This window comes from Hyaena hyaena, unplaced genomic scaffold (assembly GCF_003009895.1).
Source record: "Hyaena hyaena isolate Hyena2069 unplaced genomic scaffold, ASM300989v1 scaffold_838, whole genome shotgun sequence".
NCBI classification, from domain to species: Eukaryota; Metazoa; Chordata; class Mammalia; order Carnivora; family Hyaenidae; genus Hyaena; species Hyaena hyaena.
The window spans coordinates 651,623-672,912 of record NW_024081465.1 but is presented as its reverse complement, the minus strand read 5'-3'; the positions used below and the strand labels follow the sequence as shown (position 1 = coordinate 672,912).

General features: G+C 41.1%; 1 protein-coding gene and 1 pseudogene across 1 annotated transcript; one reads left to right on the top strand and one right to left on the bottom strand.

Annotated features, from left to right (window-relative positions):
* Window positions 1–21,290, bottom strand: part of LOC120222061 — a 169,038-nt pseudogene that overhangs the window by 64,575 nt on the left and 83,173 nt on the right.
* Window positions 400–15,415, top strand: LOC120222051 (zinc finger protein 595-like). The gene is made up of 4 exons (XM_039219737.1): window positions 400–542; window positions 6,321–6,447; window positions 6,957–7,052; window positions 11,407–15,415. Exons 1-4 carry the CDS (start codon window positions 528–530, stop codon window positions 14,136–14,138), a joined length of 2,970 nt encoding a protein of 989 aa, XP_039075668.1. The 5' UTR covers window positions 400–527; the 3' UTR covers window positions 14,139–15,415.

Genomic DNA, 21,290 nt, shown 5'->3' with positions numbered 1-21,290 from the left:
GGCTTGCAGTCTGTTTCAGATTCTGTCCCTCTTCCTCTCTCTCTCTCAGACCTTCCCCTGATCACGTGTCTCTCTCAGAAATAAGTAAAACATTAAAAAAATCATAAAAGAATTCATTATTGTAAAATGTTTTTTAAAAATTATGAGAGTTGAGTGCAGGCTTTTCCTCAAGGAGAGGTAACAGGTCTCCTGTACAGGACTTGGGGAGGGTCAGGTCCAAGGAGCACACGTTTTCTAGGCTCAAGCAGAATTTGTGGGTCTCTGCGGGAAGGGAGGTCCCCTGAAAGCAGAGAAGGTAAAATCAGGGATAGGTCTCCAAGCAGGAGCTCACAGTTTTTGAATAGCTCCTGACACAAAGGACTAGGAAGTTGGGCCTTCTCTGCATTTCAAATTCCTGCCTGCAGGCAAGCAGCTTACTGGGGAAGAGGCTGTGTTGGTGGCTTCACAGACATTTTCTCCTACTTCAGCTGGGATTTCCCCCAAAGATCTTCTGAGAAGGAAACTTAGACCCGAAGGTGAAAGAAGAAATGGCTAGTTCGCAGGTAAGCCTTGTGGGCCTGGCTGGAGGCCCTGTTGTTTTTTTCTGGGGAAATTCCATGCACGTAGGAATCGCGGGGCACCTGAGTGACTCAGCCAGTTGAGCATTAGACTTTTAATTTGAGTTCAGGCGATGATCATGGGGACCTGTGTTCCAGGCTTGAGTCGGGGTTAAGATTCTCCCTCCCTTCGTCTGTCCCTCTCCCTCAGTTTGCATTCTCTTTCTCCTTCCCTCTCCTTGTCTCTCTGTTTCCCTCCTCCTCCCCGCTGTGTCTCCCTCCCTCCCTCCCTCCATCTCCTTCTCTCTGTCTCCTCTCTCTCTCTAAAAGTGTGGTCGTGTCTCCTCACTGAGGAAAGAAAACACTAAGACAACCTGGCTGTATGAGTACCTGACAACATCCCTCTTGACCTCTTAATAAGAGACACTTGCTGAGACTACACGTTTGTACGTTACCATATATGGGAGAGAAAGAAGTCAAAAATTATAAAAACTATGCCACGTGGTGTTCACGGCTCAGTTCGTTGGGTAGGAGCCCAACTGAGTGGTGCTGGCTGGTATAAAATATTTTGTTGTGGAAAATTGGTCTGGATCGTTGGTGGAAGAACCAAGGGACACTCGGAGATCTTGGAAGGGAGGGTGTTTATTTTACACCGGGGGCTCAGAGGAGATCATTCTCCAGAGGTCTGAGCCCCAAGCTTCAGCGGAGGGAGGAATTTACAGCCTGTAACTTCCGCATTCCTCGCTTCTGCTTGAGACAAGCAGTGTGGGAAGAAGAGCCCAGAGGAGGGAGCCTTTGATCAGGGACAGGTATTTCCTTATCAGTCCTGCCTGCCATCTTATAAGAGATTTTTCCCTATCAGTTTCCTGCAAAGAAAAGCCTTGGTGTGAGAATCCTGCTACAAAAGAAATTAAAAAAAAAAAAAGCCAGTGATTTTGTTTTTAGTTCTGTTGGTTCTGTTTTATGTTTTCACCTAATTTTTACCTTCTCAGAAATGATACTCATGATAGGTGGTTAGAACACTCCTCCCCTGTGTCCCAGAGACTCGTCTCCCTTCTCGCCACCCTGCCTTCTAGCAGGGCATCAACACTTGTCACTTTCAGTTAAAGTCCTGCAAGTGTAGAAAATAGTCCCTTTGAGACAGATCTGGGCGTGGGGTGGTGAGTGCAAGTTTCCTGTTGCTGACGGGGTCTGGTCCTGGGATAGCAGTCAAGGAAACAGTTCCCATTTAGGTCTGATCTCAATGCTCTCTCTGCTCTGGGTACAGTAGGTACGAAAATGCACAAATACATAAGTTGGAAAGAAAGACAATAACCTGCTCATGAGGATGTGGAAAAGATACTTCAAAATATTCTGATATCACAAGACATGGAAAGTATACGTGTTTGAAGTCTGTAAAAATGCACTGTATCCTCAAGGTTGTTTCTCTTCTGACTTGCTGTTTGGGGGTCATAAGAACGCACCTGTGGTCCTGTGTCCTGGGGTGTGCCTCAGGCACTGAGATCGCTTTGATTCCTTACAGCTGACGTTACCTTCTTTTACTTGGCTTTGTGCTGCCAGATTTCTCCCCTATAAAATGCATGTTTTCCTTCTTATCAGTTGAAATGATTTTAGGCAGATCCCCTGAGCGAGTTCCAGACACCATCATATTTAAAATGGAAATTTCTTTCTTCCAGTTTCTCATTCCGTGTGTGTGTGTGTGTGTGTGTTTACTAATTAGAGAGAGACAGAGAAAGCGGGAGCAGTGAAGTTGTAGAGAGAGTGCATGAAACCCAAGCAGGCTCCACAGAGTCAGTGCAGAACCTCATTCGGGGTAGAACTCACAAAACCATGAGACTCTCACCTGAGATGAAATCAAGAGTCAGATGCTTAACTCACTGAGCACCCAGGCAGCCCTTCCTTGCAGTTTCTGATGAGGAGAACAAAGGCAAAAGAAATGTAGATATCATTAAATTTTTGTACAACTTGCAACCCTGTGAGAAATACCTGAGACTGGCAGAGGAAGATATTCATCAAGATATTTACAACTGCTTTATTGTTAATGCTTTTCTAGAGGGAAAAAAGCAAGCTTAGCTGGACAATAGCCAGACTTCCAGGATCCAGAGAGTGTATTTTACCTATGGCAATCCCTTTGGAAACTTACATTTCTACTTCTCAACTTAAAGTATATAATCACTGGCTCCTCACCATCACATTGCAGCTCATTCTTTCCACATATCCTGTCCCTGTGCTTTAATAAGATCAGCGTCGTTCACCAAAAAAGTCTCAGGAATACTCTCTTGAGCCTTTATTTATGTCTGCCCCACATCATATCAGTTTCCATTGGGCAGTGAAGGCCTTCATCTTGTGTAGTTCACTGCATAGTCACGACACAGACATACTATTCTATGCACTTCTTTCTGTTTTCAGAAAGAGAAGGATCACATAATTCACATGTTTGAGCATGTGAAAATCCCAAAGTACCATAGGGCACAAATGATGATCGAAACAAGAGCTTTCAATGAGGGGAGCCTGGGTGAATCAGTCGATTAAGTCTCCAATCTTGATTTTGGTGCAGATCATGATCTCGAGGTTCATGAGATAGAGCCCCATTTCTGGCGGCATGCTGAGTACAGGAGCCCTTTTTGGATTCTCTCTCTCCCCTCTGCACGTTTATCCTTTCTTAAAATAAATAAACACCAAATTTTTTGAAATGTTTATTCATTTCTGAGAGACAGCGTGACAGAGAAAGGTCAGAGAGAAAGGTCAGAGATCCTGCAAATGCAGTATCCAGGGGCCCCTGAGTGCCTCAGTCACAGCCTGGAGCCTACTTGAGATTATTTTTCTACCTCTCTCTGCCTCTCTCCCTTTTACAACATACTTGCCAATGCTCTCTCTTACAATATAAATATTGAAAAAAAGAAGAAGCAGCAGCAGCAGAATGCAGGAAGCAGTCATTATTTGATGCTTACGAAAACTGTGCAGGCTCTAGGTAAGGCTTCTGTGGTGACGGTGAATATATTTCAATTTGTATCCCTCATTATAGTAGACTCTGAAATAAAAACTGTTATTTTCATATCATTTATGTGTTTGTGTTGATAGTGTAAGGAAAAGACCTAAGCAACTTTCTCTACAGCTAGATTGAGGAGTTTCATTACATCTAAATGTTTTATGTTTGTTTGGTTTTTAATTTTATTTTTGAGACAGAGGAGAGGGCAGAGAAAGAGAAGGAGAGAGAGTATCCCAAACAGGCTCTACACCTTCATCCCAGAGCCTGAGGTGGGGCTTGAACTGAAAAACCTTGAGATCATGACCTGTCCTGAAATCAAAAGTTGGACGCCTAACTGGCTAAACCACCCAGGCACGGCTCATTAAAACTGTTTCTTACACACCCTGATAATTTTCTGTTCTATCACTTTTAATGGTATATAACTACTTTCAAAACATATGTGTGTGTCCATGGAATGTATACAAGTAGATCAGTATTTGTGTGCATAGCTTCTTCGATCCATTATTCTTCTCAGGATTGATGCCTGCTATGAACATTGACTTAAGGTCCCTTCTGTATACTGACCTGTGTGTCATTTTTGATCCACTCTAGGTCAGTTAACCTGAGTTAAAACTTGATCTATACCATGTACGGGTGCTTGACAAAATATTCACTAAAATAGAATAATGTGTTTCTTCCTAGATTGTTATTATATATTTTCCGTGAATTTATGAGAAACTGTTAAATGTTATCTACTAACGAAGAAGTGGTTGGAAAGGCCTGTTGTCACCTTTCTCAGTATTCTAGTAGAACCTATAATTTTTTTAAATGTTTTATTTATTTCTGAGAGATAGCAGACAAGGCGAGCAGGGGAGGGTCAGACAGAGAAGGAGATACAGAACCTGAAACAGGCGCCAGGCTTGAGCTAGCTGTCAGCACAGAGCCCGACGCCGGGCTTGAACACACAAACCGTGAAATCAAGACCTGACCCGAAGTCGGATGCTTAACCGACTGAGCCATCCTGGCGCCCCTAGTAGGACCTGTAATTTCTATGAAACCCATTCAGTTCCAAGTCCTCCAAGAGTTCCTGTGTTTGAGTTCTACTTCTTCGTATTGAAATGTGTATCCCTTGGCGCATAGACTAATGCCTTGTTAGAAATGCAGACACCTCCCCCATCCAAGATCTCCCGAAGAGTATCTGCATTTAACTGGATCTCCAATGCACTATTGTGAATTCTAATTCATACTAGAACATGCTAAGTACATTTGTAACCCACCAAAACTTTCCCTTAAGAAACAGACACCACATGTACTAAACGATGTAATACAGCATTCAGAAATGTGTATGCATGGGGTGGCTGGGTGGCTCAGTCAGGTGAGCTTCCGACTTCATCTCAGGTCATGATCTCACAGTTTGTAGGTTCGAGCCCCATGTTGGGCTCTGGGCTAACAGCTCAGAGCCTGGAGATTGCTTTGGATTCTGTGTCTCCCTCTATCTCTGCTCCTCCCCCACTCATGCTCTCTCTCTGTCTCTCAAAAATAATATATAAAGTTCAAAAATTTTTAAATGTGTGTACCTGTGTTGATGCCTTCATTTTACAAAATCTCCTGAATAAACACAATATTTATAACGGTTCATACCTCAAAGTTAAAGAATATAGTACGGCATAATATTGTGTTACAAATTTTCTTACCGCAGAAAGCAAGAAACTCCTCTAACCGAGAACCAGTTCTCCTAATATAACTGAGCAGACAAGAGTTTAGTCCTTGGTGAATCAGAAAAAACTATACCGGGTGGGGATGTCAGTCAAAGGATAATTGATATTCGGGAAATAAGGAGATGACAGGGAAAAACTTCGAAAGCAGAAACTCAGGAGGAAGGGGCAATCATTTGCTTTTTTTTTTTTTTTAAGTTTATTTATTTAGATACAGAGAGAGCAGAGGAGGAGCAGAGAAAGAGGGAGAAAGACAACCTCAGGCAGGCTCTGCACTGAGCCCAATGCGGGGTTCAAACTCACGAACTGTAAGATCATGACCTGAGCTGAAACCAAGAGTCGGGGGCTTAACTGTCTGAGCCACCCAGGTGCTCCGGAATGGTTTCCTTTTACTTAGGATTAGGGTGAATATTTAGAAAGGGGAGGCTGAGGATAAGTTGCACATGAACCTTAAGAACACAGTTCTATACATTCTCTGTACCTTACACAGTAAATGACATTTGTGCTCCTCCATGGGTGGAGATTTTAGTATTATAATTAGGTAAAAGGGTGGTTCAGTCCCTTGAGTTTCTGCCTCTTGATTTTTGGCTCAAGTCAGGATCTCACAGTCTTAATATTAAGCCCCAAGTCAAGATCCTTGCTGATGATGGAACTTGGCTGGATTTCTTATCTCTTCCCCACCCATACTTGTGCTCTCTCTTTGAGGAAAGAAACATTTCAGAAATACATAATGGAGAAAAAGGTAACTGTCCTCATTGCATGCTTTACCCTAAAGTATATCTGCATAGATGGGAGTCAGGGGTTAAGCTCAGATTGAGCCCATTCAAGGTCTCCCTCAGGGCAGTCATTACCTTTTGTTGGATACTTTCTGTTTCCACCACAGGACACTGTGCCCATAGGCTGTTTTGCCTGAAGTAGGAGAGAGGTGTACTTAAGAATAGTAAGTAACATGAGGGACTAAGGTCAGTGAGCCCAGGCAGGTAAGCAGTTAAGGTTCTGTCGTGGGGTTCAGCTGGTAACATTAACTTTCTCTCATAGGTACCATAGGTACCATTATGACCTCCTCATGTGTCCACTTGGTAACTGTGGTGTTTGTTGCAGGGACTGCTGACCTTCAGGGATGTGGCCATAGAATTCTCTCAGGAGGAGTGGGGACGCCTGAGCCACAGTCAGCGGGATCTGTACAGGGACGTGATGTTAGAGAACTATGGACACCTCCTCTTCTTGGGTGAGGATAACTCCCTCCAGTTTTCCCAATCCACACTCAAGGTTTTATTCCTTGTTTGATGACTGTCTCTAGGAAGCTTCCTCTTTGCATGACTGGGATTCAAATCCGTACAGTAAGAGAAAGATGTAGGGGTTTGTAGATGTAGAGAAAAATCTTCACGATGTTTCCTTTCAGGTGAGTTTTCCCTTCCTGAGAGTAACATCATTTCTTAGATTAATGGCAGTTCTAATTGGCCTTTCTCAAATGGCAATTCAGTTGAGTGGCATAAAATGGTACTTCCTTCTTCAATACTAATTTCTACTGATTATGGTAGTGGTAATATTCGGAAGTGGAGATCAGGGTGTGAACCTTGGAAATCCCTCCTGTGTGTTCCAAAGAGCCTATTGGGTAACAGGATTTGGGAATGATTTTCCAGAATTCTAGAATGTCCTCTCTTCTCTACTGAGACCAATAGTGAGTTAAAAGGTAGAATCTGCAGCAATACTCTATCCCTTTGTTCTCACAAACAGGTTTTGTTGTGTCAAAGCCGGACCTGGTCATCTTTTTGGAACAAAAGAGGGAGCAATCGGATGTGAAGAGAAAGGAGACAGTAGGCTCCTACCCAGGTAGGTGGGAATGAAGGAAGCAGATGACAGAGGGGAGGTCGCAATGTGAAGGAGGAAGACAGACCTTAACATGTGGTTTGGGCAGCCCTTCTTGAATAGAAATTAGTTTGAGAAACCTAGTTTCATGTCTCTCCCTCTCACAGCGGACATCTGCTTTCCAACACCTCACGCTCTTATATTCTTTATGGATTGTCCTTCAGTTCCATTGAAGATCCTTCACAGCCACAGTGAGGGCCTCCCTTGTCTCATTGGTTCTCCATTGCTTTGTGGGTTTGGGGAAATCTCTGTATTTCTGAGGAAGTCTATGTTAATTCATTTCTGAGTGTTTGCCTTGTGTGAGAAGTGTGTCAAGGTAGTGGTAGGTATATTGGGGTTTGGTACAGAAATCCCGGGAACACTGGGGACTGATATCACATGTTATCTGGTTTATGCTTTCCAATATTATGGAGGCTTTCATCTTAATCATACAAAATTGAGACCCACTAATTTCATCAGATAATAAAGCACCTCCCTAAAATGATAAAATCTCAACTTTTATTTACTTCAGAAGTTCAGGTTTTAGGACGCCTGGCTGGATCAGTTTCTGAAGTTTCTGACTTCAGCTTAAGTCATGATCTCACAGTTCCTGAATTTGAGTCCCACAGAGGCCTCTGTGATGACAGTGCCGAGCAAGCTTGGAATTCTTTCTGCCTCTCTCTCTGCTCCTCCCCTACTTAGCCTTTATCTCCTTCTCAAAATAAATACAAATAAACTTTAAAAACTAAGAGAAGATCATTTGGTGTATTATTAACTAAAATAAGATATTTACACTGTGTGTGTTCCATTCCTCACTGGCGAAGTAATTTAAAGCACCTATGATTTTGCCTGCATTCCTACATTAATTAATACCATAGGGGCGATAGAACATTGAGAATATAAAACTCGCAGCCCATAATAAAGTCTGAGTTGTTACATCATTTCTTAATACTTGAATCATTTTATAATTTTGTCATGTATACCATGAAGTTGATATGACTTTCATATATGTTTTCACTTTCTGAGTAGTTGTATATGAGATGACATTATGATTTATATCATTAAAATTTTTTTAAATTTTTTAATGTCTATTTTTGAGAGAGAAAGAGAGTGAGTTAGAGTGAGCAGGAGAGGGCAGAGACAGAGGGAGACACAGAATCTGAGGCATGCTCCAGACTCTTAGCTATCTACACAGAGCCTTACATGGTGCTCAAACACACAAATTGTGAGATCATGACCAGAGTCTGTTTGATGCTCAACTGACTGAGCCACCCAGGTGTCCCTAGATAAGTAGTTCTGAAATGACACGGGCATGTGCTTTATAACAAACGAGGGTGATGGTTAGTAAAATTCCTATATGTAGAAAAAAACTTCAATTGTAAATGAAATTTTACTTCAGAATAAATGAATCATTAGTTTTTCCACTTTTCTCAAAATGTATCTGAATTTAATCCCAGAGATTTTTTTTAATAGAGTGCTTGCTATTTACAATACTGACAGTGCTTGTATACTGAGAAATGAAAGATTTTGGGCGCACATGTGTGGCTTAGAGGGTTGAACATCTGACTCTTGAATTCAGTTCAGGCATGATCTCATGGTCTGTGAGTTGTAACCTGCATCCTGCTCTTCACTGACAGCATGGAGCCTGCTTGGGATTTTCTTCCCCTCTCTCTGCCTCTCCTATTTTTTCTTTCTCTCTCTGTCTCCCTCTATGTTGCCCTGTCTCTGTCACAATACACTTTAAAAAAAACTTAAAGGAAACGTTTTGTTTGCTTGATTCCAAAGAATAGATTACAGTCTTAAAATTTATGTAAATAGAATGATCTATTAACATAATACACTTTTAATGTCTTTTCACTGCTTCATTCGTAAGAGTTTTCATTAGAGGTTTCCATGGTTGGTTTTTTTTTTTTTTTTTCTTTTTCTTTTCTTTATTTTATTATTATTTATTTATTTATTTATTTTTACAAATAGTTTATTGTCAAATTAGTTTCCACATAACACCCAGTGCTCATCCCCACAAGTGCCCTTCTCCATGCCCATCCCCCCTCCTAGGTTTTTTTTTCTTGATGTTTATTTATTTTTGAGGGAAACAGAGTGTGAGTGGGGGAAGGGCAGAGAGAGAGACACACACACAGAATCCAAAGCAGGCTCCTGCCTCTGAGCTGTCAGCACAGAGCCTGTCACCGGGCTCAAACTGACGAACCGGTGAGATCATGACCTGAGCTGAAGTTGGCAACTTAACTGACTGAGCCACCCAGGTGCCCCTCCATGGTTTGTTTTAATGAGTATACTTTACAACTTTACTGTCATGCCAATAATTCGAAATGTACCATTTCTTTTTTGTGTATACAGTCACAGTTTAATATTATAGCTACATAGGGGCTTCAGGGTGGCTCACTTGTTTAATAGTCTGGCTCTTGATTTAGGCTTAGGTCATGGTTTCACAGTTTGTGAGTTCAAACCCTGTGTCCAGCTCTGTGCCAACAGTACATATAATGGTTTGTTATACCTTTAAGGTATTTTAAGTAATCTCTAAGGAAACCACAATGAAAATATGGACACAATATATTCACCAAAAAATAGATAATAAAATTAATTCTATTCTTATGGCAACACACATAGAGATGAAACAACATTCACTGACCACTAACCCAGGAAAGAAATAACACAAGATGATTCGCAAAGTATGCAAGGGTAATATTTCTAGAGACAAATACTAAGATAATTGTATTGGCAGAGGGCATAAAGGTGATTCATATTTGAGTTACACTCACATTGTCCAAAAATGTAATGAGCTAAAAATTGTCACCGTATAAGAAAATACACAGGTAAAAACTAAACCACACCTAAAGCTGAAGTTGAAAAATAATGTAGTGGAGAAATCCATACAAAAGGAACCACAGTATTATCGAATTGCAAAATCGAAATAAGACAAACTATAACCCCAAAACTCTACATAAAAAGGTGAATTATGTAAAGGAATGTTACTATACATTTATTTTTTCTTTTGGGAGAGAGAGGCCACCAGGAGAGCAGGAAGAGAGAGGGAAGGATGGAGAGAGAGTATCCAAAGCATGTTCTGCACTGTCACTACACAGCCCAATGCAGGGCTCAAAGTCCTAAAATGTGAGATGATGACCTGAGGTGAAATCAACAGTCAGACTCAACCAACTAAAACACCACCCAGGAGGGGCACCTGGGTGGCTCAGTCGGTTGAGCATCCGACTTCGGCTCAGGTCATGATCTCATGATTAGCGGGTTCGATCCTCACGTTGGGCTCTGTGCTGACAACTAGCTCAGAGCTTGGAGCCTGTTTGGGATTCTGTATCTCCCTCTCTCTCTGACCCTCCCCTGATCACACTGTCTCTCTCTCTCAGAAATAAAAAAAAAAATTTTTTAAAATAAACACCACCCAGTAGTCTCTGTGTATCTATTATTATAAATTGTTTCCTTCTTAAAAATACTTGATGTTTATTTATTTGTTTTTGAGAAGGATAGACAGAGTCTGAACATGGGAGGGGCAGAGAGAGAGGGAGACACAGAATCTGAAGCAGGCTCCAGGCTCCGAGCTGTCAGCACAAAGTCTCACACAGAGCTCCAACTCACTACCCCAAAATCATGGCCTAAACTGAAGCTGGACACTGAACGTACTGAGCCACCTAGGTCCCCTGTAGCTATACTACTAAACTCTGAGTGTGCATCCAGGAAAAAACTGAACATTTTGAATTAGTGGCATGTATTCATGGATAGTAAAATTGTAAAGTATATTCATTAGTATACACCATGGAAAGCTCTAATGAAAATCTTAATGTATTAAGCACTTAAAAGACAGTGTAACACAGAATTTAAGGCTATAACCCATTTTTTATAATGAAACAAGTAAGAAACTTTCATTTCTTTTAAGGTTCCCTCCCCCCATGTATTTCGAGAGATGGAGAGTTAGAGAGTGGAGGAGGAGCAAAGAGAGGAGAGAATTCCAAGGAGGTTCCACACTGTCAGTGCCAAACAGGATGTGGGGTGGAACTCCTTAAAGATAAGATGATGACCTGAACTGAAACCAAGAGTCAGATGCTCAACCCTCTGAGCCACCCAGGCACCCAAAAACCTCTTATTTCTAAATAAATAAGTGCTACCAAAGTTGTAAAAAATGGCAACAATAATGTTATATAATAATAGTTGGAATTAAATACAGATACAATCTGAGTGATGTAGAAAACCTAATGATTCATTTTTCCTAAAGTTAAAGTTCTCTGATTTCAGTTCGTGTGCCAGAAATTTTAATTGTATTCATCTGACAGTACTATGTGGAATGATGTTTCTTTTCATTACCTTTCAGCTGTGTCTTCAAATGGCCCTCAGAGCCTCCTTCCAAAGATGTGCATACAAACTTCTTTCCAGAGAGTGTCAGTGGGTAGGTGTAAAGATAGCGTCATTGAGAATGGACTCTTAGTGATAGACGGGAACAGTGTTGGGGAGAGACAAGGGCGCCAAAGATCTTCTGAAGCACCTATGCAAATGGAGACAACTGCCCATTATAAGAGTCTCAGTGCCCCAATCGGTGAAGGGTCTAAAGCATTTTGGGGAACGCCCATTTCTAAGTCCATTACTTCTGCAAAGCAGTGTGTTTCTATAGGCAAAGGCTCAAATCAAGTGGTGAAACACACATATTTGCAGAACAAAAATTTGGAAAATATGGGAAGTGACGTCCATCCTGAAAACGCACATTTGTACCATTTTGACAATAAGGTTTCATTGACCTTTCAGTCAAATATTTCTGAAAATCAGAGATTTAAAACTGTAGGAAAAAGTGTTAACTGGCATCCATTTGAAGGGTCCTTCACTGAGCAATCGACCTTAAACCATAACCACAGCATTTTCAATGAAAACAGAATTACTCATTGCAGTGAATCTGAGACAATACTTAACCAGGGTTCAAATGTTATGAAACATCGAAGGACACGTTTGTCTGAGAAGCATTATGAATCGAATAAATGTAGAGAAGTGTTTCATGAAAGCTCCAACCTTCTTATACATAAGAGTATACAGTTGGGAGAAAATCCTTCACAATATAATGATTGTGGGAAAATTCCTAACCAGTCCTCTGATGATCATGATCATCAGAGGACTGATGTGGGAAAAAACCCATCTGCATGCAGTGAACTTGAGAACATGCTTAGTCAGTCATCAAGGCTAAAGATAAATAAGACAATGCATACCGGACAGAAAGAATACATTTGCAAGGAATGTGGCAGAGCCTTCACCTGGCACTCAACACAATTTCAACATCAGCGAGTGCATACTGGAGACAAAGCTTACAAATGTGAAGAATGTAGTAAAACTTTTAGTTATGGCTCATCAGTAAGTGAACATAAACTAATCAGTACTGGCAAGAAACCTTACCAATGTAAAGAATGTGGCAAGGCCTTTAACTGGCCCTCAGCACTTAATGGACATCACCGAATCCATACTGGAGAGAAACCTTACCAGTGTAAAGAATGTGGCAAGACCTTTAACTGGCGCTCAGTTCTTAATCGACATCACAGAATCCATACTGGAGAGAAACCTTACCAATGTCAAGAATGTGGCAAGGCCTTTAAGAACCACTCAGCTCTTAATCGACATCACAGAATCCATACTGGAGAGAAACCTTACCAATGTAAAGACTGTGGCAAGGCATTTAACTGCCCCTCAGTTCTTAAACGACATCACAGAATCCATACTGGAGAGAAACCTTACCAATGTAAAGAATGTGGCAAGGCCTTTAAAAACCACTCAGCTCTTAATCGACATCACGTAATCCATACTGGAGAGAAACCTTACCAATGTAAAGAATGTGGCAAGGCCTTTAACCGGCCCTCCATCCTTATTCAACATCAGCGAATCCATACTGGAGAGAAACCTTACCAGTGTAAAGAATGTGGCAAGGCCTTTATCTGGCGCTCGCTTCTTAATCAGCATCACAGAATCCATACTGGAGAGAAACCTTACCAATGTAAAGAATGTGGCAAGGCCTTTAAGAACCTCTCAGCTCTTAATCAACATCACAGAATCCATACTGGAGAGAAACCTTACCAATGTGGAGAATGTGGAAAGGCCTTTAACCAGAACTCAAATCTTACTGAACATTCCAAAATTCATACTGGAGAGAAACCTTACCAATGTACAGAATGTGGCAAGGCCTTTACCCACCGCTCAAACCTGAATGAACATCACAAAATTCATACTGGACAGAAGCCTTACCAATGTAAAATTTGTGGAAAAGCCTTTTCCCACTCGTCAAACTTTACTGAACATCGCAAAATCCATACTGGTGAGAAACCTTACCTATGTAAAGAATGTGGCAAGGCATTTACACATCGCTCATCCCTTATTCAACATAACAGAATCCATAACAGAGGGAAACCTTACCAGTGTAAAGAATGTGGCAAGGCCTTTACCCACAACGCAAACCTTACCAAACATCACAAAATCCATACAGGAGAGAAACCTCACCAATGTAAAGAATGTGGCAAGGCCTTTAAAAACCACTCAGCTCTGAGTCAACATCACAGAATCCATACTGGTGAGAAACCTTACAAGTGTAAAGAATGTGGCAAGGCCTTTAACTGGCCCTCAGCCCTTAATCAACATAACAGAATCCATACTGGAGAGAAACCTTACCAATGTAAAGTATGTGGCAAGGCCTTTTCCCACTATTCAAACTTTAGTGAACATCACAAAATCCATACTGGAGAGAAACCTTATCGATGTAAAGAATGTGGCAAGGCCTTTACCCACCACTCAAAACTTACCCGACATCACAGATTCCATACTGGAGAGAAACCTTACCAATGTAGAGAATGTGGAAAGACCTTTACCCAGCACTCAAATCTATCTGCACATCAGAAAATTCATACTGGAGAGAAACCCTACCAATGTAAGGAATGTGACAAGGCTTTTACCTACCGCTCATACCTTATTCAACATCACAGAATCCATACTGGGGAGAAGCCTCACCAATGTAAACAATGCGGCAAGGCCTTTACCCAACAATCAAGCCTTAGTCGACATCAGGGAATTCATACCTGATGGAAACCAATGTAAAGAATGTACTAAGGTCTTTCATCAGTCTTTAATCTTTACTCATTATTGCAGAATCCATACTGGAGCAAATCTTCCAAACTTAAGGAATGTGCAAAATGTTTGTGGACAGCTCACCCCTTACTTCACATTGGAAAATGTATCCTGGAGAATAACCACGGAATACTAAAGAATGTGGCAAGGCTTTGAAGCAATGCTACACCCTGACTCCTGATCAGAGAGGAAACACTGGGGAGGATTTTGCAAATATAAAGAATTTGGGAAGCCTGTTCATTAGAGGTGAAGCTTCAGTGTGCATTTTAGAGTTCTGCTGGAGAACTCTTAATCTATAAGGAATGTGGTAAAACTTCCATGACTCCTTAACCTTACTCTGCATCACAGACATTTTACTTAGGAGAAACATAACAAAAGTAAAGAATGTGTCTGGCCATTTGCTGTAACTCACAACTTCCTCAATATCATAGCTGTCTTACAGGATAGAACTCACATGTAGAGAAAGTTGCAGGGCTTATGAATGGAATTTGATCCTTAATCAATATCCTAAAGTACACACGAGATGTAAATCCTATAGACATAATGAATGAGGAACAGCCTTCATATTAAATATACACTTTAGCAAGCACCAGACACTTCTTCATAAAAGAAGGTACCTTGAAAGATTTAAATCTTTAGAAGGATATTTAACGGAACATCAAATGTCAATAAATGTCACAATTCACAATGAAAAGTAGTACATCGGTCTCTACTCAGACACACATCAAAATACTAATGATAAGGAATAATACAATGTTAAACAGCGTATATGCCATTATGCCTCAAAAGATTAAATGGATCAATTTTTGCATAGGCATGTTAATTTCAGTCTGTGCTGTTTTTTCTCACCTCAACCCTATGTGACATTTGTGACTAGTAAACATTAATATATTTCTACTCTCGAATTCCTTCCAAAATTCATTAAATCCCAGTGGGTTTTGAAAATTATGTGGTTGATTGTTGATGCATGAAAGATATGACATGCCCTTCTTCATTAGGTGTGACTCATGTAGGTTTTCATGGAGGATGGACAACATAATATATAATTTATAAAGAAAATCTTCATGGAGATGCTGTTTTTGGTGAAATGATTGGTGTAAGTTCTAATGTAACAGGTGTTCAGAACATCATTCTTTCCCTTGTATTAAAACTAACAATTTTGGGATGTCTGGGTGGTTCAGTCAGTTGAGTGTCCGACTTTAGCTCTGGTTATATTCTCATGGTTCATGTGTTTGAGCTCCATGTCGGGCTCATTGCTGACAGCTCAGATTCGGGAGTCTGCTTCAGATTCTATGTCTCCCTCTCCCTCTCTCTCTGTCCCTCCCCTGCTCATGTACTGTCTCTCTCTCTGAAATAAACAATAATAATAAAACTCTTGTTTTATTCAACAACTCTTGTTGAATATTATAAATAAAATAAATTCCCAAATGGTCTATAAGAAAAAAAGAGGTGGCAGGGTAGTGAAACACTGGTATATCTTCACCATGGCAATAGAGAATGTCAGTTAATTTGGTTGAAATGATGGAATGCTCAGAGAGATTAGAAACAGCATCACAAACTCTTCCACAGCATGTCATACGATTATACACATTTTACAGGAATGACCTCAGGCCTGAAAATTATGGACGTCTGTATTCCCATATCATCTTATTAAATATTTGTGAAGGCTTTTTTTCTAGATTTTGAACAATGGTAATAGACCGGACTTGAAATGCATGACTTTGTCTATATGTGAACTTAAACCATGTAATTAATAAAACATAATTGATTTTAATGTGTTTACCTGGATATGTAGAGTGGAGTGTCATCTGACCACCAATTTTTACCTATCTCATGTCATTCAATACTGTAGGAACGGAATGGAAAGTAAGATAATGTGAAGATCTCTTTCCAGTGCAGGGTGGGAACCGGAAGTAGCTCCCTTTCATAACTCCAAAGTCACAGGCAGCTCTTCGTGGCATCATCTGATGAATAAAAGTCATAGAGATAAGGAATTGGCAAACGTGGTGGGATTCTGAGGATGAGGGAAGTGCCATTTTATCTACATGATTTAATTGATTTTCTGTGTGTTACTGCGGACCAGATGCTCTAAGATGACCATGATTCCTGTGATGCCCAGGTCTTGATCAGTGGCACTTATGGAGGAGGCCATATTGGATGATGTAATCATTGTGGGCATTGCTGTAAAATGTCACACGTTACAGTAGATATTGGAGATGACTCTCGAAGGGCCTGGACACAGTGGGATAAGTTCAGAGACAGGGACCCGATGAGATTTATTAGAAACACTTATTATTTGACCTGTTTTCGTTTTCTGAAGCAGGGGCTATATAGAAAATCTACAAAGCCACTTAGGAAGCAGGGAGTTTTTAAAGGGGAGTCAGGGAACTCCTGAACATTGACATGCAGAGGAACCAGTGGTACAGTGCTGAATCATTCTCCATATGACCTCAAGACTTGCTGGCAACAGAAAAGGCCACTTTTCTACCATGGTCAAACTTGAAATTCTAGGAACATTGGGTTCCTTGTTTCCCCAGCATCAATGGCCTGTTGAAATCTCAAAGAAGCAGCAATTAGTCAAGCCATAAGCTAGAGAGTGTAGGTCAGTGTGTTAGATGCATGTCCCCATGACAGTGTTTTCAACAGGTATAGTCTGAGAAAGTCTGTATTTGGAAAGTAACATAGATACATCATTAAGGCAGTGTTTATGAAGCTTTTACTCTACACACACACAGCTTTTACTCACAAGGTGCTGTGCTGGGTACCTCAGGAACGTGTATGTGAGTTAACTTTCTCATACTTTAGGACTTGAAAATGGGTGTCCAGTATTTCCCCCAGAATATAGGTGTTGTGCCCTGCGCTTCTGTGTCTTTTTCTCCCATAACGTTGATTGTATAAAAGACGAGCCAAGTACGGTTTGGAAGAATATGTGAAAGCATCAACTGGAACCTCAGAGGAAGTTCTCATTGTTGACAAAGAAGTAAACTTGCGTGTGACAAACAAGAGACATTCAAATTTAATAGTATACGTATGGAGACTCTACAAACAGGGAAATTGCAAAGAAAGGAAAAGTAATGTATACATGTCTTTGAAGAAGAGAGAAGAAAGGAAGGAAGAAGGGAGGAGGGAAGAACAGAAGTCTGGGGCCTCCAAGGGAAAGAATGTAATTCACAGGAAGATGAAAAGTATTTGATAAGCAAATATTTTCTGGGCTGCTCTAAAACAGTAGGACATAGAAAACTGTGTTCACATGGTCCTTCCTGGGTTCCTCCCTGTTGACCATATGTAGCTTGTATCATAATGTAGTTCGTGTGGTGAGTTCTGTCTTCCTCGGCAGCTTTCCTATGTATATTACTTTTACATAGGTGAAAACTAAACATTTTTCCTTTATCTGCTTAATTTTGATTGCTTCTTAACTCTAATCTTTCTGCCAAAGGGGTCCAGCCTTGAAGAGCCTGTTTGTGACCCCTACAAACTGGAAGACTTTTTGTTGAATTAAATAAGAATCACACAGGAGGGAAAATACTATATGAAATTACGTGGAATCTAAAATACGTCAAAATCAGGGCACCTGGGTATCCCATTTGGCTAAGTGCCAACTTTGGTTCAGTGTATGACCTTGTGGTTTATGAGTTTGAGCCCCGTATTGGGCTCCCACGCTAATGTGTGGGGACTGCGTGGGAGTCTTTCTTTCTATTTTTTAAAAAACGTTTTTTATTATTTGTTTCTGAAAGAGAGACACAGCATGAGTAAGGGAGGGTCAGAGAGAGATGGAGACACAGAATCTGAAACAGCATCCAGGCTCTGAGGTACCTGTCAGCACACAGCCCAATGCGGGGTTCGAACACACGAACCGTGAGATCATGTGTCCTGAGCCAAAGTCGAATGCTTAACCCACTGAGCCACCCAGGCGCCCCTTGCTTGGGATTCTTGCTCTTTCCTCTCTCTGCTCCTCCGCCACTCGTGTTTTCTCTAACAAACCTTCCTTCAACTTGAATCACAGCTGATAAGTACTTGAGACTGGCAGACAATGCCATTGCTCTAGGAATTCCCAAGTGCCTTAATTTAGTGCTTTGTTAGAGGTAGAGTCTCTTTACCTTGACAATAGCCAGACTTTGAAGATACTATTAGTTTTCTTTACCATATGAAAATTGCTTTAGAAACTTCATCTTTCCTCCCCAAATTAAAAGTATATGATCAGTGTTCTCTCAAAATAAATGTGTAGGTCTTCCTGCGCAGAGACTACATGCTTATTAAAAATTGCTTTTTGCCCCATAACATCTCAAAAATACTACTTCATTCTTCCCAGCCCACATCACATCAGTTTCCACTAGAAAATTAAGGGCTCCCTTTCTGTTGTAAGGATATTGACTTCTGAGAGTGGGGATGTTAATCAGACCTCCATCCAGTATGTTTTTAATCGATTCCACATCAGGTCCCAGAAATACCCTTCTATTTGCTTCTTTATATTTTCAGAAAATGAAAAGAAGAATCACATAATCACATGTGTGAGAGCTTTAAAACCCAAAATATAATAGAGTCTTAGATAGGAACTACTCCAGGTAGTTGTCACTGAAAGGAAACTTGACTTGAAGCCAATGAGGGGACCCTAGGGAAGCAGAGATTTACAGAGGGGGAGGGGAGATGATTTCCTTCTGTTCAGAGTTAGGGTGGAACAGCACCTGGGTGCCTCAACTGGTTGAGTTCCTGACTTCTGCTCAGGTTATGATCTCATGGTTTGTGAGTTTGAGCATCGCGTCTGGCTCTGCTGATAGCTCAGGTCCAATTGCCTGCTTCAGATTCTGTGTCTCCCTCTCTCCCCCTCCCCCACAAGTGCTCTGTCTCTCCCTCTCTCTTTCTCTCTCTCTCTCTCTGAAATAAATTTTCTTAACGAAAAAACTGGGCACCTGGATAGCTTATACAGTTAAGCATCTGACTTTGGCTCAGGTCAGGATTTCAAGTTTGTGAGTTTGAGCCACAAGGAGCCTGCTTCATAGTATGTGTCTCCCTCTCTCTGCGCTCCCTCCAACTTGCTTGCATTCTGTCTGTCTCTCTCTCTCTCAAAAGTAACCATTTAAAAAATTTTTTTAATGAAAAATAGAGTTAGGGTGGATATTTAGAGAGGGGCTTGTCATCTTTTTTGTTTGAAAGTTCTGCTTATTTTGAGAGGGAGAGAGAGATTACCTGTGAGCAGAGGAGGGGCAGAGAAAGGCAGAGGAAGAATCCCATCCAGGTTCTCTGCTGTCAACCCAGATCCTTGTCACCTGAGCTCTATCCTGGGAACCCTGAGATTATGACCAGAACTGAAACAAGAGTCAGATGCTGAACTGACTGATCACCCAGGTGCCCTGAGGCCTATTATCTTATGTCAATCTGGACTTAAGGTCACACAAACACCTTAAGAAAACAGTTCTATACATATTTTGTAGGTATGTTATGTAGAAGAGGTTTGTGTTCCTCAGGTGGAGGTTTTAGAATTATGAGGAAGTAAAAATAACTGTTGGCCACTTCATGGCTTTCTCCTTGGGTCATCTGCAGAGGTGTGAGTCAGGGGTTAAGCTCAAGGATCAAGCAGGCTGAAGTTCTTTCTCAGGGAAGTCATTACTTTTCATTCCATACTTTGTTTCCTATCAGAGGACACTGTGCCCATGGGGTGTTTTGCCTGAAGTAAAAATTAAGGTGGAGAGGAGAGGTGAAGTAAAATGAGGGATGAAGGTCCATGGGCACAAGCAGGTAAGCAGTGAATTTCAGCTCTTGAAGTCCAGCTGGTGACATTGACTCCCTCTTTCATCTTAGGTACAATTGTGAACTGCCAGCATCCACTTGATAACTGTATTATTTATTTCTGGGATTGCTGACCTTCAGTGATGTGGCCATAGAATTCTCTCAGGAGGAGTGGGGATGCCTGAGCCACAGTCAGTGGGAACCGTACAGGGATGTGATGTTAGACAACTACGGACACCTCCTCTTCTTGGGTGAGGACAACTCCTTCCAGATTTCCCAAACCACACTCAGAGTTTTGTTCCTTCCTTTGAAGACTGTCTCTTGGAAAATTCCTCTTTGCATGACTGGAATTCAGATCCCTGCAGTAAGTGAAAGAAGTAGAGGTTGGCAGATATAGAGAAAATCTTCCTGATGTTTCCTTCTTAGTTTTAGTTTTCTCTTAGGGTAACATGATCATTTCTGTATATTAATGGAATTCTAAATATTGAGAGGCATAAAATGGTATTTCCCACGTATTAAATACCAATTTCTACTCATTGATGTAGTGGTAGTATTCAGAAGTCAAGGTAAAGGTGTGAACTTCGGAAGTTGCTCCTATGTGGTCAAAAAGCATTGTTGTGCAACATCAGTTGGGAAATCATTTTGTAGCATTCTACAGTGCCCTTTCTTCTCTACTGAACACAACAGTGGATTGAAAGTTAGAATCTCCATTAATAGTCATTCCATTAAAAATACTTATTTCTTTATTTTGAGAGAGAGAGAGAATACCAGCGGGAGAAGGGCTGACGTAGAGATATAGAAATCCAAACAGCCTCCTCACTGTCAGCAGAGATCTCAACTTGGTCTCTATATCATGAACCATGAAATCATGACCTGAGTTAAGATCTAGGACAAGAAGCTAAACCAACTGAGCTTCTGATGTCCAACATATTTTTTTTCCCAAATAAACAGGTCTCATTGTTTCAAAACTAAGTCTGATCATCATTTTGAAATAAAAGGTCAAGCACTGGAATGTAAAGCAAATGGAGACGGTAGCCACTCACTCAGGTACGTGGGACTGTATGAAGCAGATGACAGATGTGAGGTCCCATTGTGAAGGAGGAAGATACCCCTTAAAATGTAGTTTGAGCAACTCTCCATGAATGGAAGTTAGTTTGAGAAACCTGGTTCTATTTCCCTCTCACAGAGGGACGTCTGTTGTCGGACGTTAGCAACCTCTCCTATTCTCTAAGGATTCTCCTTCAGGTCCGGTGATGGTCCGTCAGGTCCAGAGTTAGGGCCAGGAGACTCCACTTGGAGTGTGACGGCCTCCACAATCTGATAGCCTCTTCCTTGCTTTGAGGACCTGGGGAAATTTCCATATTTCTGAGGAACTCTATTCTA